The 18627-nt window shown below is 41.0% G+C and overlaps 2 protein-coding genes across 3 annotated transcripts; both read right to left on the bottom strand.

Moving 5' to 3' along the window:
- Positions 1 to 1756: 1756 nt before the first annotated feature.
- Positions 1757 to 11355, bottom strand: si:dkey-240h12.4 (death-associated protein kinase 2). Of its 2 annotated transcripts, none has more exons than XM_061059546.1 (12): positions 11110 to 11355; positions 7918 to 8097; positions 7584 to 7805; positions 6855 to 6993; positions 6011 to 6137; positions 5471 to 5519; positions 5197 to 5223; positions 4796 to 4948; positions 3624 to 3669; positions 3359 to 3448; positions 3163 to 3246; positions 1757 to 2892 (listed from the first exon to the last, which is right to left on the bottom strand). In XM_061059546.1, the coding sequence occupies exons 2-12, from the start codon at positions 7977 to 7979 to the stop codon at positions 2812 to 2814; spliced, it is 1080 nt and encodes a 359-aa protein (XP_060915529.1). In that variant the 5' UTR covers positions 7980 to 8097; positions 11110 to 11355; the 3' UTR covers positions 1757 to 2811. The 2 variants fall into 2 exon arrangements, with proteins under 2 accessions (XP_060915529.1, XP_060915528.1); XM_061059545.1 differs by having other exon boundaries at positions 11105 to 11355.
- A 1363-nt stretch (positions 11356 to 12718) lies between these two features.
- On the bottom strand, positions 12719 to 16613 carry ssr2 (signal sequence receptor, beta). Its single transcript, XM_061059812.1, has 6 exons — positions 16501 to 16613; positions 15788 to 15948; positions 14888 to 14986; positions 14551 to 14659; positions 14381 to 14458; positions 12719 to 13240 (listed from the first exon to the last, which is right to left on the bottom strand). Exons 2-6 carry the CDS (start codon positions 15946 to 15948, stop codon positions 13130 to 13132), a joined length of 558 nt encoding a protein of 185 aa, XP_060915795.1. The 5' UTR covers positions 16501 to 16613; the 3' UTR covers positions 12719 to 13129.
- Positions 16614 to 18627: the final 2014 nt, after the last annotated feature.

The raw sequence follows: 18627 nt of genomic DNA on the forward strand, positions 1-18627 counted from the left end.
TTCACATGATGATGTAACGATCAGCATGTGAAGAAGCTGCTGCACCAGTGGACATGTGATTTCAAACAATGTGTCATACCTAGCAACAGGATCAACTACGCCCTGTCAATAAGATAAATGTTTCTGTCTCTACCTTGCTCAGAGTTGCTCTGAGAATGTTCCTTAGTCACTTCTAGGCTAAAAAAATCCTGCTAGGATTTTGTAAGCTAAATTAGGAGCTCTCTCAGAGGATTCTCAGAATGTGAAGTCTGAAGTTTTGCCCAGTTCTACTCTCCTAAGTAGCTGGTTGTGAGTATCATGGATGCATTTATAAAATTAGTTTAGCATGATAATCTGGCAGTTAAAGCTGCAAGGATATAATCAAGTCTAATAAAGCCATATGGATACTTGCCGCTGTAAAAAGGCATAACGACTGTTATTAAAGCACTTCTCAAGATCCCATTTGCTCAAAATCTCAGTAAGTAAATGTGTCATCTTATATTCTGATATGATATACATTTTCAACACAGTTAAACAAAAGTCAAAACATAAACAATCAAAGACAAGTTTGCAGTATATTGCAGTCAGCCAAAGAAAGTAAAACAAACAACATTAAATCTGAAAATGTTACAACACAAAGTCTCAATAACTTTCTAAAAAAAACTTTATGCTTTCCCAGAGCTGATGGTAGAAATATCTCACACTGACCCATCTTGCTTTCTTCACTATTAAGAGTTGTATATGCACAATCCTGATCAGGCATCTTATCATGAAAGGTTTGTAGTAATAATATGATAACTTAGTGTTTCATAATAATGTGTTAAACAAAAAAAACAATAGGCCCACATTTGAACTTTACACTGACCTTTTTTTTCCCCCAGCATGTAAAAATGATGCTTCCTATTTTTCAGTTCCCTGTAAAAGGATTCCTGGGCATCCAAAATATGCTATTCTTGCAGAACCTTCCTGCATGTAGGGCTGTTACAATATAGTCACTATATACACAAACAAAAAATGTATTAAAGTCCCTGTAAACCAAAAAAATATATTAGTTTTTTATACAAAAGAAGAATGTATTATTAACCACCGGGCCAAATTTCAGCAACGAAAAAAACATAAGTTTACAAAATTAAGCTTCAAAATCATGAAAAATGTAGCTGTTTGTACGTGTAGCAACTTTCCATATATAGTACGACAATCACAGAGACTATTTGTGCTGGTCAGATTAAAGATGGCACTGCCTTAAGCAGGGGTGGCATGGAGTTAAAGGGGGCAAACCCCACTAATGATATGTCCTTGTAAGTAACACAATTTGGCAACATGTCTAAGCTGGATGCTTTAGGGACTCGACATAATTTATAATAATTTACAGTACTTTGAACTCAAACTCTTGTGAGCTGTCTAACTTGCAGAAATACATTTATAGTCCATCGCAAGTTAAACCGCGTGCAACAATCTTTTCCTTGGAAATTCGTATGTGAAGGGAAAAATATTAATTTACAACTGAAAGCACAGAAACAAAGACAAAATTAACTTGTAAGGAAAACTATCAGCAGCCTGTTAAAAACAGCCAGAGTAGCTGATTTCATCTGAAGTCCCGCCTCTGATTAGCCAAACAGCCAATCATAGATTTGGATTCTGGGTTGGCAGATCAGATGTCAAAGGGCCGCCCCTCTGGACACACCCCTGCATGTGAACAAGATACTTTTTGGTGCTCCCTTGCAAAATGTTGTGATAGAAGATCACGTTAGGCAGAGAGAGAGACACATGAACCAAGTCACTTTCATATCAATCCAAAACACCATTTATTAAAACACCACTTTAAACCAGGTAACGTACATAAAATATTTTCTGATATTGTCTTAACCCGTGACAGTCATCAAAGATGCTGCAGCTGCATCCCGTTAGATTCACTGCTCTGTGCTTCATCCTGTGATTGAACTGTAAACAGATGATAAAGAAAGTAAGGTCACATTAACAAACCACCCAAATAAAACTAAAACATCTTTCTTCCCAGATCTGAAGTAACTTCGACTTTATTATAACAATGAACAGCGAGAGCTCTTAATGTGAGACAGAGGTAGTAACACATCAACCGTTTCCACACGTGCAAATGTCTTGACAATTTCCCTGCCCCTGAAATCTTCCTGAGTTGTTCGTTCACACATGCACCTCAAAGCGAAGACTATCCTAGATTGCTTGCATGCAGTCTATGGTCATGCGCCTGCGTCGGGGAATAAACATCTTCACCCCCCTTCCACTCGCTGGAGATGAATATCCCTGGGTTTTTCCCCGCGGCGATCACACATCATCTCACCCCCCCCCCCCCCCCCCCCGGCTCACATGCAACAAAAATTAAAACGAGGCTGGCAGGGAAAAAAAATGAAGTCTGTTTGCGTCCACACATGCAGCTCAACCTGAAAATTTCGGGAGTTTTCAGGAGTTTTTGTACGAGTGTGAAAGCACCAAAAATGTTCCTTTAAGTTAAAACTTCAGTGACGCAGATTCTTGTTTTTTTTTGTTTCATGGTTGTTTATATGTTTGTGTACTTTACAGATATTTACTCACTGACCGACGTATCACAAACACAGGACGACATTTACAAAAATATTATTATGTTTAGTGACGGAAGACTTTATAGAAAATAGAAGTTTGTTGAAGTTCTTTAGTAAAGAGTCTCATCAGACGGGGCAGCGCGTCCTCCAAACTGCTCTCCATCTCATCCTCTGAGCTCATCATCCTCAGCCCCTCGTCGTCCTCCTCTCAGCTCTTCCTCCTCTCAGCTCTTCCTCCTCTCAGCTCTTCATCTTCCTCAGCTCTCCATCATCACCTTTACGAACTGCTGCTGAGTCGTCGTCGCAGCAGGGAAGCTGGTTTGGTTTCTGTGTCTTCGGCATCACTTTCACAGTCCCTCTGCAGACGCCAAAACATCAGCTCAGTTTAAAAGAAACCCAATCCTTACAAACTGCATCAAGTCACGTTAATAATGCACATTTTATGAGCACAGGGAGAAAGTGACTTCTCTTTTTGTAGTTTTTCTTTAGATGAAGAAATAAAAACATTAGATTCAGTGTCTCCTCTTCAAATCATTTTTAAAGTTTAACAAGAATTTATTTCTCTGAGTAAAGTTTTAAAGATTCAGTTTATTAAAACTTGTGGCCCTGGGGCCTGACGAGGTCTCACCTGGAGGGGATCCGGGTTGGCGCTTTTACACAGTAGCTTCAGGCGGACAAAGCGGTTACACATCCACACCATGTTATAGGACATCTGAGGGGGAAACAGCCAATAATACGATTCATATTGTTATGAAGAATCAAAGGAATGCTGCCAAATAGCTCTTTGGGATACACAAAGCCAAATCCTAAACATGAAGACAAACCTTCCATTTCCTACGGGCGTTGAACTTTTTGAAGTTCTTCATGTTGATGGATGAGCGATTCCTTTTGGTCGCCTGAGTACGAGTGATCGGCTGAAACCAACGCAAAACATCTGATGTCAGTTTGAAAACAAACAGCACCAAGAGACAACTAATGAAATGACAAATAAACAGGAGGAATCAGAGTCGGTTACACAGGGTGAGAGAAAACAGGATTTAAAGCTCGGAAACATTCGGCAGGTCTAAAACGAAGAAAAGTCGTCTTTACTTTGATCCAGGGATGAAGAAGACTCTCGTCGGCTGTCATTCTCTCTCTGAAACACAAACAAGACACAAATGAAGAGAGCAAACATCCACACAACAACGAGATATAACCAGTCACATCAAGTCAGTCTATACAAAAAAGTATCAGGGCCACATTAAAGATTTAGAGAGAGTAATAAAGTCATACATTTACGAGATCGAAAGTCATTATTTCAGAAGAGCAGCAGCTGCTCGAGAATGAGGAACGTGGAGCATCTTGTGAAGTTAAACTTTAGTAAAGGTTTCCCAAATAAGGAAATACTTTGCATCAGCGTCATATGGTCATGAGTATCAGGACCCTGAAAAGATACTTCAAGAAACTAGAGCTTTTCTGGCGCGAGAACCAAACTGACCTGGAGGAAATGGTCTCTTTTGTGGTTTTGAGGGTTCCCCTTTCATCGTTTTAACGCAGGCGTTAAACGGAGTTGAAATGAGCAATCAGTAAGATGTGTAGTGACTGAAATGATAAAGTGATCTTACTATATGATCATTAAGGAAACATGCTCTGTTGAAGTGCTGGCTTCTCTGACAACAATGCAGCAGCCAGTATGTCCTCCTTCTAACTTTACATTCTGGTCCTGAATGCTCTGGATTTGTTTGGACCAGAGAAGGTAGGCGGTTTTAAGACACCCCCCACACGGCCCGTTTTAGACGCCCCTCAGTTTGCCAGATATGAGAGCAGTTATCAGGTCAACAGGTGTTGCAGCGATGGAAGCGGGCAAGAGAAGTGGTTCAGATAGAAGTGATTGTACCCGACCTAAAAAGCCTCTGCATGTTTCTAATAAGCTCCACGAGCAGAAACGTGCTCAAACTAGGATCAATATTGGAGATGCTTTTGAAAAACTGGAGAGAGGTTAGAACGCAGAAAGGTTTACAGACTGATGCAGAGCTGGATAAACACTGAAGCTTCAGTGTCCACCACATGGCAACCTGAGAGAGCATCCACTCTAGAGAGGAGGCAGTACCCATTTTAAACACTAGGTGTCAGAGCTACATACTGCTCCTTTAACAACAGAAACTGTCTAATATCAAAAACAATCAGAAATGGACTGATCCCAACATTCTTTGTTTGGATGAGTTTAATTTTTGTCTCATTGTAAATTGAATCACGTGTGGTTACTTCAACATCCTTCTCACCTTGGATCTTTGACAAACAGTTTCTGGATGAAGTCTTTGGCCATCGAGCTCGTCGTGCTGAAAACTTGATCATCGAACTCGTAAGCGATGGCGAGGATGTTCCTCAGAGTCTCTTCGTCGGTGTAGCCTTGAAACGGTGACAAACCACTCAGACTGAGGACACAAAGAGGGAAAAACATGTGTGATCTGTTATTGGGGCGTGGCCACTGGGAGCGTCAGTGAGTATTCATGTAATTAAAGGGGTTAGAGGAGTATCCTCCTAAGCTGCCTCGGAGCAGGTTTTGAGGGTTAGAGCTCAAACTGTACGAATCTACTGACTAATCAGATCTCTTTATCGTGGAGGCGTGTGAGCTGATCGTAAATCAGCTCACACGCATGTCAGAAAACAAACACACACTCACAGTATGTAGGTGATGACTCCGATGCTCCTGTCGAAGAAACAAACACAAAACAGGAAGTCAGGAGAAGATTAAAACACTGAATACACAAACACAGTCTGACTGTTCAGTTTGAATGTGTCGTTAGTGTTGCATCAGAACACGTCTGAACTCGTCTCTGACTGAAGAATTTACTCTGCGCCGTCTGTGTGTGTGTGTGTGTGTGTGTGTGTGTGTGTGTGTGTGTGTGTGTGTGTGTGTGTGTGTGTGTGTGTGTGTGTGTGTGTGTGCGTCTCACCACATATCTGCAGCTGTACTCAGAGGTTCACTGTTGATCACTTCGGGGGCTGAAAGAGATCGGGGTAGTTCAGTTTAAAAACCGCCCAGACCATCTCTTACAGAACTTTAAAAACACGTTTTAATCCTTGGTAGAACGTTAACATGATTTAAGCGTATTTATCATCACATTAAAATATCTTCAAAATAACTAACACTAATTTAACAACATCATTTTTACAAGTTAATAAATCTGTGAATACAGAGACGCAGACGGACCTGATGATGTCATAGATGTTTCTAATTGGCTCTTTTTAACTCACACCACAAAAAGGCTCAAACTGAGATGTTTCTATGAAATTAAATCTTTATTAAACACATATAGAATTAGCAGGGAGTTCTGTGTAACACGGCGGGGTGCGTGGTGGATGTGGGACGTATGGGGGGGGGAGTGTGTTCGTTGCCGTGGTGACCCTCTTTTGATATTTATAAATATATAAATATTTCTCTCTCCTGTTTAACTGTTGGTTGTGAACGTAAATGAAGAGCTGTCGATTCTCACCGATGTACTGCGGCGTTCCACTCGTGCTGATATACTCCTCCCCCTGACGGAGACGCTGAGCGAGGCCGAAGTCGATGAGTTTGATGACTGGATGAGAAGAGTTGTCCGACAGCATCACATTCTCCGGCTGAAAACACAAGTCACTGTTATTATATATACAGGTCAGAGTCTAGTCTACAGGTGAACACAGGTCAGAGTCTACAGGTGAACACAGGTCAGAGTCTTCAGGTGAACACAGGTCAGAGTCTAGTCTACAGGTGAACACAGGTCAGAGTCTACAGGTGAACACAGGTCAGAGTCTACAGGTGAACACAGGTCAGAGTCTAGTCTACAGGTGAACACAGGTCAGAGTCTACAGGTGAACACAGGTCAGAGTCTTCAGGTGAACACAGGTCAGAGTCTACAGGTGAACACAGGTCAGAGTCTTCAGGTGAACACAGGTCAGAGTCTTCAGGTGAACACAGGTCAGAGTCTACAGGTGAACACAGGTCAGGGTCTAGTCTTCAGGTGAACACAGGTCAGAGTCTAGTCTTCAGGTGAACACAGGTCAGGGTCTACAGGTGAACACAGGTCAGAGTCTAGTCTACAGGTGAACACAGGTCAGAGTCTAGTCTACAGGTGAACATAGGTCAGTGTTCTAGTCTTCAGGTGAACACAGGTCAGAGTCTAGTCTACAGGTGAACACAGGTCAGAGTCTAGTCTACAGGTGAACACAGGTCAGAGTCTAGTCTTCAGGTGAACACAGGTCAGTGTTCTAGTCTTCAGGTGAACATAGGTCAGTGTTCTAGTCTTCAGGTGAACACAGGTCAGTGTTCTCGTCGTCAGGTGAGTGTTTTCAGGTCACCTTCAGGTCGAAGTGAACGATGTTCTTGCTGTGCATGAACCGCAGAGCCTCCAGAATCTGTTTCATGAACTCGATGGCTTCACTTTCTAGAAGATTCTCCTTCCCAGCGATGAAGTCGAACAGCTCTCCTCCGCTCACTCTGAAACAATAAATTACAAACCATTACAATAAATATAGACATCAAATTTTGTCCCTTCAGGCTCACCGTAGATAGTGGTCCTCAGTGTCTCCCTGTAGTCTCAGTGATGTAAAAGAAGGACACTGCTGCATCTTTGAATGTCTCATTTCACTTTAACAAACTCTCAGACAGCTCAGCTGACGAGTCCAAAGTAATATCCACCTTATGACATCACACATTGACCTATGACATCACACCTTTGTTACCGTTCCTTTGAGCTGGTTTCATTTACTTATCGATCCGTTAACGAAGTTAATGTCGTAACCTTTGCTCGACCATTATGACTCCTTATTTTATTTCACAATAAAAGCAGGTTTGTATGCAAACAGGAAGTATTGTTTGGTTATAAATAAAGGATTTCAAAATAAAAGCATAACAAAGACTGTTTTCAAACATGTGATTAACTATTGACATTCAGCGATTAATCATGATTTAAAAATGTAATCGTAAAAAAAAGCCCCACTAAATATTAATATAGGGAATTTTAAGTTGACAAACAATACACACACACACACATACACATACACACACACACACACACACACACTCACAGCTCCAGGATCAGCACCACCTCCGCTCGGCTCTCGAACACGTCTCGGAGAGTCACGATGTTCGTGTGTTGAACCGCCTGCAGGATCTCGACCTCGCGCTCCACGCCGCCCCGATCCAGACCCAGGAGACTGCACGGACTCTTCTTGATCTTCATGAACTTTCCCGCCCAAAGAGTCCCAGTGGAGCGCTCCCGCACCTGCCGGACCTGACCGAAGTGCCCGCTGAATCGGGTCAGAATCGGAATATTGATTATTAGCGGAAATGTTCTGATCACACAGTTAAAACTAAACAGATGAATAAAGTTTTCTTTTAACACATCCGAGTCGTTCTCACCTCCCCAGAACTTCTCCCATCTCATAAAAGTCTTCCACATTTTCAGGTTTGAAGGCAGCCATGTTGGATCTCTCTAATGGTCCCGACAGATTATCTGAAGCTGGACTTCATCCTCATCAGATCGTTAACTCTTTCGTCATCATCATGAGAACTTTGACTCTTCATCCTCTTCAGTTTGACCTGAGAGACGGACGACAGAAAAATCCACACAGTTTTTAATCCAGACATTTATTTAAAGAAGTAAATGAGACGAATACATTTTTTTTTAATGTTCAATCCCGATGAAATAAAAAACACTTTTTTAAAGTTTGAATCCAGCGTTCCTCTTAAATGTTCATGTATCTGCCGATCAAACATTATCTGAGTATTTTGAAATCTTGAAATGCCTGATGACTCACCCTGCACCCATTCTATCTAGTGATTGGTTCTATCCTGAAATTAAAATTAGATTTAAATACTTCAATAATAATCAAACCTAAAATCGTCTAGAGTGTAGCCAGCTTCACACGTCTGCAGCTCCACTTCATACTTTTAAAATCTACAGGATTAAATGATGGATTCAAACAGATATCGATTATTACAACATGACATGTCACTCTCCTCGCCTGTCTCCTCCATTTTTGCTTAAGATCATATTTACCTAAATTTCTGACTCAGACTCAGTGGTGCTGCACTGCGGCTGACACGCACACGAGAGCTCAGTTTGTCTGGTCGTTAAAGGAGCAGTATGTAGCTCTGACACCTAGTGTCTAAATTCTAAACATTGTAGAGAGCTGTCTCTCCCCCCGCCCCCTCCTCTCTAGAGTCGATGCTCTCTCAGGTCGCCATGTGGTGGACTCTGAAGCTTCAGTGTTTATCCAGCTCTGCATCGGTCTGTAAACCTTTCTGCGTTCTAACCTCTCTCCATTTTTCAAAAAGCATCTCCAATATTGATCCTAGTTTGACACGTTTCTGCTCGTGGAGCTTATTAGAAACTTATTTTAGGTCGGGTACAATCACTTCTATCTGAACCAGTTCTCTTGCCCGCTTCCATCGCTGCAACACCTGTTGACCTGATAACTGCTCTCATATCTGGCAAACCGAGGGGCGTCCAAAACGGCCGTGTGGGGGGTGCCTTAAAACCGCCTACCTTCTCTGGTCCAAACAAATCCAGAGCATTCAGGACCAGAATCTAAAGTTAGAAGGAGGACATACTGGCTGCTGCATTGTTGTCAGAGAAGCCAGCACTTCAACAGAGCATGTTTCCTTAAAGTCTGATCATATAGTAAGATCACTTTGTCATTTCACTCACTACATATTGCTCCTTAATGTTTGTTTTGAACACCCCTTGTTTATCTTAATGTATTTCTAACACGGCATATGTGTGGAGTATTTCTGCCATCATCTGGATGTCAGGACAGCTGCTGCCGATTTTATGGATTATTTTAAAGCTTTTCATAAGAGAGTCTTTCATTACCTACAGGAGGGAGGAGCTCTGATCATACAGTATGAACTTGGCACAGTGCACTTTATTGAATTAAATGTAATCGTGTGAGGTTATGTGAAGTCCTTTATTGTTGTCGAGCTCTTGACTTTACGCTCTCTGGGCGATAAAGGTTTCATTCAGTTGAACTTCATTTGACAGATTTCTGTTCTAAAAATAACTTCAGCAAAACTCCCCTCATGCATAGTGAAACCGGTGTCACCACCGGAGCTTTCACTATGATGACATGACTTGACACACAGGTACATCTCCACCTGTCATCACTGAGATTTCCTCATAGCTGCTGAACTTCATCAACTCTTACAGCTCATGAGAAATGTATTCCGACGCCTGAGCCTGAATGAAGTTTAATAATTCACAAACTTTAATCTGTAAATCTGTGGCACACTGCTGTTCAGCGCCAACCGTCACGTTGGGATTAGACATTAAAAAGATGATCTAATTAAAACGGTTTAATTGTTGTCAAAGGAAGAGGCGGGGCCAAGTAGCAACCTCTAGTGTTTCAAAATTATCCTGCAGTTCCTTGAGTGTCCACTAGAGGCTGAAGTCACATACACACTCATTCAAAAAAGCCAGTTTTCACAGCAGAAATTAACATGTTTACAGCCTAGTTCAAAAAAATGAAAAGGTCTGATTAGTTATTTTAAGGCGCGTATAGCTGACCCGATTGACAGGCAGGCGGGATCTAAGCCTGTCGTTAGGATGTCGACCATCTTTCCATATTTATCCCTAGTGTCGTGTTTTTATTGTTCATAATAATGTTGTCATATCTCGTACTTTGTGTTTATATATTGTAACAGCTGACAGCAGATGTTTACAGGGGGGGGGGGGTAAACACTTTTTCAAGGCGAGCTCCAGCAATCAGAGACATCGCTGTGACACTCTAGGATTGTGGGTAGTGTATTTATTTTCTGAATAAACCGTGTCTTTCTTAAAACAAGGTGGAATGTCGTACACACATGTAAAACTTCTACAGGAGCATAAATGATCGTTTCACACTCAGGTAGCTCGTGGTCAGATGGTTACGATATCATGGCTAATTATCAAATTTGCTACGGAGAAAATTAACGATTTTTTTCCCCCCCGCTGAGGAGCTGTATTGCGCTTTTGAGACGGTCCCTAAGTGTGCCTATGGGTATAGGGATAAGCAGGCTGGACAGACAGACATCTGGTTCGTTGCGCTTTCAACAGCATCATCATCATCATCATCTCTGACGTTTTAAGAGTTCAACAAAACTGTGAAATGCTTTTACAAACCTGCTCTCTAACACAGTCCCAAAACTAGAATAAACCCAGGGTTCAATGCAGCAACAACGAATGTGAAAAATCAAAACAACTTTAACACAGAGGGAGAACATGAAGACAGAAAAACATCTATATAAATCAGAGGGAAACGCGAATATTATAGCAGATATGGGGAACACGCAGATATAATATAGAGGAGCGCAGATGTGAAATAGCCTAAGGGAAAACACGGATATTAAATAGGAAAACGCGGATATTGCATAGAGGAAAACGTGTGTATTATATGGAAAATGCAGATGTTGTACAGCGTATGGAAAACGCGGACATCAGAGAGAAAAACGCAGGTATTACATCCTGGGAAAGCGCGGACGTAGAGCCTGCACATACACGGACATTGAAGGAGAACTGGGGTCTGAACGTGAAGTTGGAGGAGGAAGCGTGAATACAAGAGAAAGTCACCTCACATTCCGGTTCTGATGCTCCGATGAACCGCAGACTTAACCCATGGACGTGATCCTGGTCTGCTCCCGATCCCAGTCCGGACTGTGTGTCCGTGTGCTGCTGCTGTGTGTGTGTGTGTGTGTGTGTGTGTGTGTGTCCGTGTGTGTGTGTTTGAGGAATGCGGAACAGACTCACATTTTGATGTCATGTCCGATTCGCCGCTTAGAGTTTCAGACTGGAGATGCGTTCACGGAACTCCCACCTCTTCAGTCATTCCTCCACCTGTTTCACAAGTCTCAACTCCAACGTTCGAGACAACTGCGCATGCGCCACATGATCACCGTTGACTAATAAATGTAAAAAAAAATAAAAATAAAAAAAGATTTCCGGGCCGTGGTCAGCCTTAAACAAAAACGGAATTATTAAATAATACATGTTTATTGTTGTTTTTAAATGTGTAAAATAAAAATGTAAGAAACCACTGAAACAGTCAGAACTAAGAACTATGTCAAATATTGATTTGTATTCATAAAATCCAATGATCTTTAATACAATTGTATGATTAGTATTGTAAAATCAACTAAAAGCCAAATTTGTGAGAATAACATTTTAATATAAGCCTTTATTTCTTCTCAGAGTGTCAGAACTGTGGCTGTGAAATAACCCTGAAACTCTCAGCTCTTTTCAATCGAGGTTGAAGACTCACCTGTTTACAGCTGCTTTTCATTAAACAACTTTAATAAGATTTTAAACTTTAACACTGTAACTTTTAACTCTTTTTATATTTTTACTTTATTTATTTCAATTAATTTCATTTGAATTATTTTTATTTGAACATATTTTCAGATTTAATAATTTCAGTGATTTTTCAATTCTCAATTTTAGTGTTTCTTTTCTTTCCTCTGTCATGATGCTTTAGATGTCTTGTGTGAAGCACTTTGAATTGCCTTGTTGTTGAAATGTGCTGTATAAATAAACTTGCCTTGCCTTGAAACCAAAACACACACTGTGAATGTACAAAAGACCTGTGGCTCCTTTCCCACATGTCGTTCTCTCTCTCTCTCTCCCTAAATTTCGGATCTGTCCACTATCCTATCTCGAAAATGAATCTTTAAATCAGTGATTTTTAGACTTTTTGACACTTTCAGGACCCACTGAGAACGACCCCACGACCCGCTTTTGGGTCCCGACCCAGTTGAGAAACACTGATGTTAATTAAACCCATCTCTATTAATCATAATAATCAAATATTTTGTTATCATGTTAATTTCAGCATTACTCACCCACCACACTATTGTCTTATTTACATTGTTAATATTTTATGGTATACTTTTGCACATACAGAGCTCAGTTTACTTTGTGTGTGTGAGCATACCTGGCCTCTCTTGTGCTCCCTCCAGGTGTTTCTATATAAGTAAATACAGTCTGATGGTGTTTCACTCTTTGTGTAAGAAATTAAAGATGCTGTAAGTTCATTAGGAAACAAAAACAAACGTTAATATTAATTAATCTGAACTAAAACTCAAACTCATCTATAACAGCTCTAATCCAAAAACCATAAAATGTGATGAGGGGAGGATTCATGACGTTTGTTAAATGTTTCTAAAGTTTCACAAAGTCACCTCAGACAACTTTAGAAAAAAACACCTCGATTTTATTCGTTTATCTCAAAGATCCACAAACCGTCTCCTGACTCCTGACGTCAGAGTTCAAAACAAACGATACTTTTTATTAAAGTAACACAACACTACATAATCATCACGTGTTAGAGTAATAAACAGTTTCTGTTTACAGACGTGAAGGAGCGACACACACACACACACACCTAGAGGTGTGTGAGTGTGTGCGTTCAAAGTTTGATTTGAACTCTGAATGTGTTCACATTAAATCAAATCGTCACTTTATTGGTCTCTGTGTTTAATTCAACTTTCACCCCAATATGGGTTATTAAGCTCCTTGCAGACCCCCCTCCCGCACAACCCTCAGCCCACTACCCAACCCCCTCAAAATCCCTCAGCCCGCCCCCCCCTCAGGTGTGTGACATCAGTTCTTCTTGGCCTTCGGGGAGTCGTACTTTCTCTTGCTGGAGTACCAGAGGAGCAGCGGGATGCCGATGGAGGGCAGAGTCATGACGCCAAACGCAGCCCAGTCCAACTAAACCACAGAGACAATAAAACATGGAGGAACAGTCAGAAAATACGTAAAACACAACCGTCCCTATTCCTTATAAGTCTTTATTGACTGAACCCTGAAGAGAGACAGGAAGTAAGGGAGGAGTGAGGGGAGGAGAGAGAGAAGAAGGTCAACTAACGGCCGCTGCATCAAGGACTTAACAGGAAACAGAAACAAACACTGACACAGCCAGAGAATCAAACATGGACACAAATATTCAGAATAAAACTGCTTCATATAAACACACCTGATACAATCCGTGCCAGTCGGAAAGACATGTTCATTCTGAACGAGGGGATGGATAATGGCATTTGTTATTCCGATAAATATCCATGCACACACTTGATGTGGCCTTGTCTTTGGCCGTGTGGTTGAAGCAAAACTATTCTCACTGCGTATATGTCTGCCTCGCTCGCTCTCTCTTTCAGTGAGCATGTCTGGAGACCCTCCTACACGACCCCCCTATTTATAGATTTCTGGACAAGTATGAACTGCTAAGCTTGGAGCTTGATTAGAGAAACAGTGAATAGAATCCCTTCCAGCACACTATGTAGGAACTGTTTAAAGAAAGAAAGAGAAAAAAATAAATCCAAAGTCTCTGACACAGTGAGGACGAGCAACATCTGGAGACGTTCAACGACTGCGGTGTTTGTTTACAACACGTGCAGAAGCCAGAAGAATAATGATGGGGGAATAAACACACAGCAGGGCATCAGTTCATCTTGAACTCACTCTGGACAAAAGCTTTATTGACACACGCGCGCCCATTGGCAGAAAAAACTTCTGAACTTTTCGTACTTTATCAATGCCAGCGCAATTCAAAGTGAGATCAAAGTCTCACATGTTAGAGGACTTAACAGGAAGGAACAGCTTCTACTTCTGCCGTTTCTGACTTAAAATGAAGTCTGTGGGTGTTGACGGACGAGGGAGCACGGAGCCGTACCGGAGCGGAGCTGACAACCAACACAACACAAACGTATCTGGTGGAAGTTCCGGGTGACAGGTACGAGCAGTGGGACAGCTCTGCACATGTCAAAATGGTGTTGTCCTGATTAAATGATTGACACATGAAGACACACGTGAGGGAGTGAATCAAACACAGCGAGAGAATCAAACACTTACGTAATGGGGGGAGAAGCGGCGGTCGAACTCCCTCTGAGCCAGGATGCCTCCCTGTCCGGGGGCGCTGGTGTATCCAACCTGCAGGACAAACAGAGAAGTCAGCTTCACCTTTACACTGATTCTGTTTAATAACTAAGTGGTTAATAATCTGGTTAATAATATGGTCTTACCACAACCTGCCCTCCCTCCTGGGCCAGGTAGCTGACAGAGGCGGAGGTGAAGTTGAAGTACCCGGCCTTTAGGGGGCGCAGCACCACGGTGTGAGAGACGTTACTCGCTCTGAGGTCATCAGTTAAATCAAACATCAGGAGTTTAAAAACTAAAAGCTGTATTCACGCTGTGAGGGTTCTGTTTGCGTCACTGAAGCACCTGAGCCCCCTGAGGAACAGAGAGAGAGGTGTGCTCGATGACCCGTCTGAAAGTTAAAACTACCTTCAGTGAGTCAAACACGCCTGCAGATCCTGACAGGTGACAGGAAGTTAAGAAGACTTTATTTTAAAAGGATACGGAGCGATTCTGTCCCACTTGACGTTCAACATCCCTGAAACAATCCCGAAGTCCTCAGGTGGAAACGAGTCATCAGACAGCTCCACCTCCAGAGCAGCACTGAGAGACAGACCGGTAACACAGACACAGATAACACACAGACAGAAAGTCAACAGAGACCGACAGGTAACACAGACAGGCGACACAGACACAGGTAACAGACAGACACAGACAGGTAACACAGACAGGCGACACAGACACAGGTAACACAGACACAGATAACAGTCAGACGGGATACAGAGAAAGCAAAAAAAATAACATTGAGTCTTTATACATTACAATAAATTTATAATGTTATTAGAATATAATTACCAGTTCACTTCATGTGTCTGTCTACTCGCCGTTATATTGTATAGCTTCTGCTTATAATATGTCTACACTCATGCACTTTAACTTATGTCAATACTGTCCATTTACAACTCTGTTTTAGCACATTTACATTCAATCTTACATATTTAATTTACAACCATTTACGACTCTGTTTTTTGCACTTTTACATTTAATCTTCCATATTTAATCTTCCTATTTAAGACTAGTAATACTTAGTTAAATCCTGGTTGTATATATTCACATTCTTAGTTTTGATATTTTTAGTACTTATTCACTTTGTAGTTAATATTATATTGTGTTTAAATTTACTAACATTGTGTTTTTTACTCATATTGTGTGTTGGATAACCTGCTGCTATAACGCCACAATTTCCCAGTTTGGGATCAATAAAGTAATTCTATTGATATAACATTATAATACAGTTATAATGTTATTAGAATATAATTATAAGTTGATAAAACATTATAATGAAGTTATAATGTTATTAGAATATTATTATAAGTTGATAAAACATTATAATGAAGTTCTCACCTGGAGCCCACATTGTAGATGTTGTACTGCAGCGTCAGGTCTCGACCCTCCACAGCATATCGGTTCAGCAGAGACTTGGAGGCCAGCAGACGAGCTCCTTCCTCTCCTGAACCCAGACCCAGCAGAGCCAGGACCAGAACCACGTTCAGCATCTTCATCATCTGGAAACAAAGAGAAGAGATGGACCACATTAAAGAGAGCACAGATCAGAGACTCCGTCAGGTATAGAGGTATAGGTGAAGAGTATAGTTTTCATATAAATGTTTTACAGTGATAAACACGTAAAGGTAACATTGAATACGTTTTTATTTTACATTATTTACATTTTGCTCTGTGAAGAAAAGGTCAAAATGCTAAGTGCTAACAGTTAGCTTCAAACGGAGATAGTATTACAACACGTTTAATTCATATTTTAAATTTACATTTAACTTATAATACCCACGTATCTATAGTTTAACAGTGTTAATAAGCAGATATGAACAATAATATTTAATGTTATTTAGATATCAGCAGCTCTCTGTTTGACGCTGACGTGGACAGTTCACTGACATTTACTGTTAATTATCTTCACAATAACCTCAAAAACAGCGATAACGTCACAAACAGGTACATTAAATAATCAGATGTGTTTGGGTACATAGTTATAGCACATAAAATCATCACATTACAGCAGTAATTACAGTTTAAACACATAGAAAAGGACAGAGAGTTACCGTTCACTGCTCCTCTTCAGACCGCTGCCGTTGAAGGAGTTGGTTCCGCGCATGCTCAGAAGGTTAAGGCTGCTGTTTGCATGACGTGTACTTACGGAAGTGTGCAGACAGCGCAGCGCCCCCTGGTGTCCCGGAGCGGAACTGTTTCTGATCGTTTATTATATGTTTTTACATTTTTTTAATTTTTATTTTATATTTCTTCTGATCGTGACATCTGAGTATTGACATCCTGTATTAAACAGGCCTATAACAATAATTAGAATAATACATTTTATTCATAGGCGCTTTTAAAGCAGAGATAAAACAACAAAGTAGCCTAATAATACAAATTTATAGTGTAGGCTATAAAATCATTATGAAGATGATTTGAGAGACAGGATGGATAATGGTCAAGTAGAATATGCCAGTTTAAAAATAAGTGTTTTGAGATGACATTAGAAAATATAGAGAGATTCAGTGTTGTGGACATGGTGGGAGGGAGTACCAGAGGCAGGAACAGGGCTAATGCCTTTATGTAGCCAGACAGTATATGGGCAAATAGACGCCTAGACCTAACATTCATAAATATGAGACTTAACTTGAAGGTTTAAGATCAATCATCTGAATTTAAGCAATCTCTGTCTGTCCCACTTTTATTTACTGTACATCAGATGATCCTCCCTTTATTTGGGACATGGCGTCAAAATGAGGAGGGCCTTCAATAATTCTCAAACAAAACATGTGCACAGCAAAGATGGTAAAGACTATGAAAATGTACATCTAAACCAGAAAGAATATCTAGACATGTACAAAATGAGGATACTGATGAACAATATTAACTTACAAATCACTGATTTGATCTTTCTTTGTAAGACACCGTGTTATCTGCAAATTAATACACACTAAATGCACAGGGGCCTTTAACTGAGAGCTGCTTTTATTGATCAAAACGTGCAGCAACACCAGGCTAGTGAAAGAGATTTAGCCATAAATTGGAATAGACTTTTATTTAAAGTTTTACGGTAGTTTGAAGTCTTTACATTCAGACTGATGAAACTATTTAAGCAGACTTAAACAGACGAGATTCCTTTTTTCTTCCCACTCAGAATCAATCAGTCCTCCTGCGGCCTAAGATAAATCCTGTTTCTGAGTTTTTATCTACTTTAACTTGATGAATGTTGAGCTGCACTTTGCCTCTTTTATCAGATGATGAACTTACAAATACTGAAGATTTACATTCTGCTGGTTATCCTTCTTCAAACAATCGTCCCTGCCACGTCTCCAACTTGTACAAACCGCTGCAGCACGTCTGATAACTGGGAAAAGGAAATTTGACGACATTACACCCAGGCCTCTCTTCATTGGCTTCCTGTCTGTTTCAGGGTTAGTTTTAATGTGTTTTTGATTGTTTTTAAGGTTTTAAATGGATTAGCACCTTCCTGTCTTGGTCATCTCCTGCACCAACACTCACGAGTTAGATCCCTTAGGTCAACAAACCAACCGCTCAAGTCCTGAGAACAAGTCTTTAAAAACAGTCACTGAAGACGCATCTCTTCTCCATGGCCTTCAACTCAAGCTGACGTTGACTCCTCTTATTAATTTCATATTGTACATTAATTTAGAGGAACAATGATGTCTCGTTCAGGTCCAGTTGAGGTCAGATCAGGACTCTGTTAGTTTGATGAAACCCGCTCACCTGATGCTGCATGCAGGTGTTTAATCACTCCTGTCGAACTGTATGCCAACAAGATTAAAAAAATTACATTTTTTTTTACATGGGAAAAGCCCTCCAGATCAAACATTGCAAAAGTGAACAGATTCTGGATGAGTCATGGTCATATTCTGCCACCAGGTGGAGACAAACACCCTCGTCTGTTTCCTGTTGGAGTCAGACACACACACACACACACACACACACACACACACACACACACACACACACACACACACACACACACACACACACACACACACACACACACACACAGAGACACACACACACACACACACACACACACCTGTGTGAGCTGCAGACAGACAGGTTTAATCTGATCCACAGTTTCTGATGAAGAGGAGGAGCAAGAGGGGAACATGAGGACAATCAGGCATGAGGATGAAGACGCCACAGGTTTGAATCCTGACTGTGAC

The sequence above is a fragment of the Labrus mixtus genome, chromosome 16, assembly GCF_963584025.1.
Source record: "Labrus mixtus chromosome 16, fLabMix1.1, whole genome shotgun sequence".
NCBI classification, from domain to species: Eukaryota; Metazoa; Chordata; class Actinopteri; order Labriformes; family Labridae; genus Labrus; species Labrus mixtus.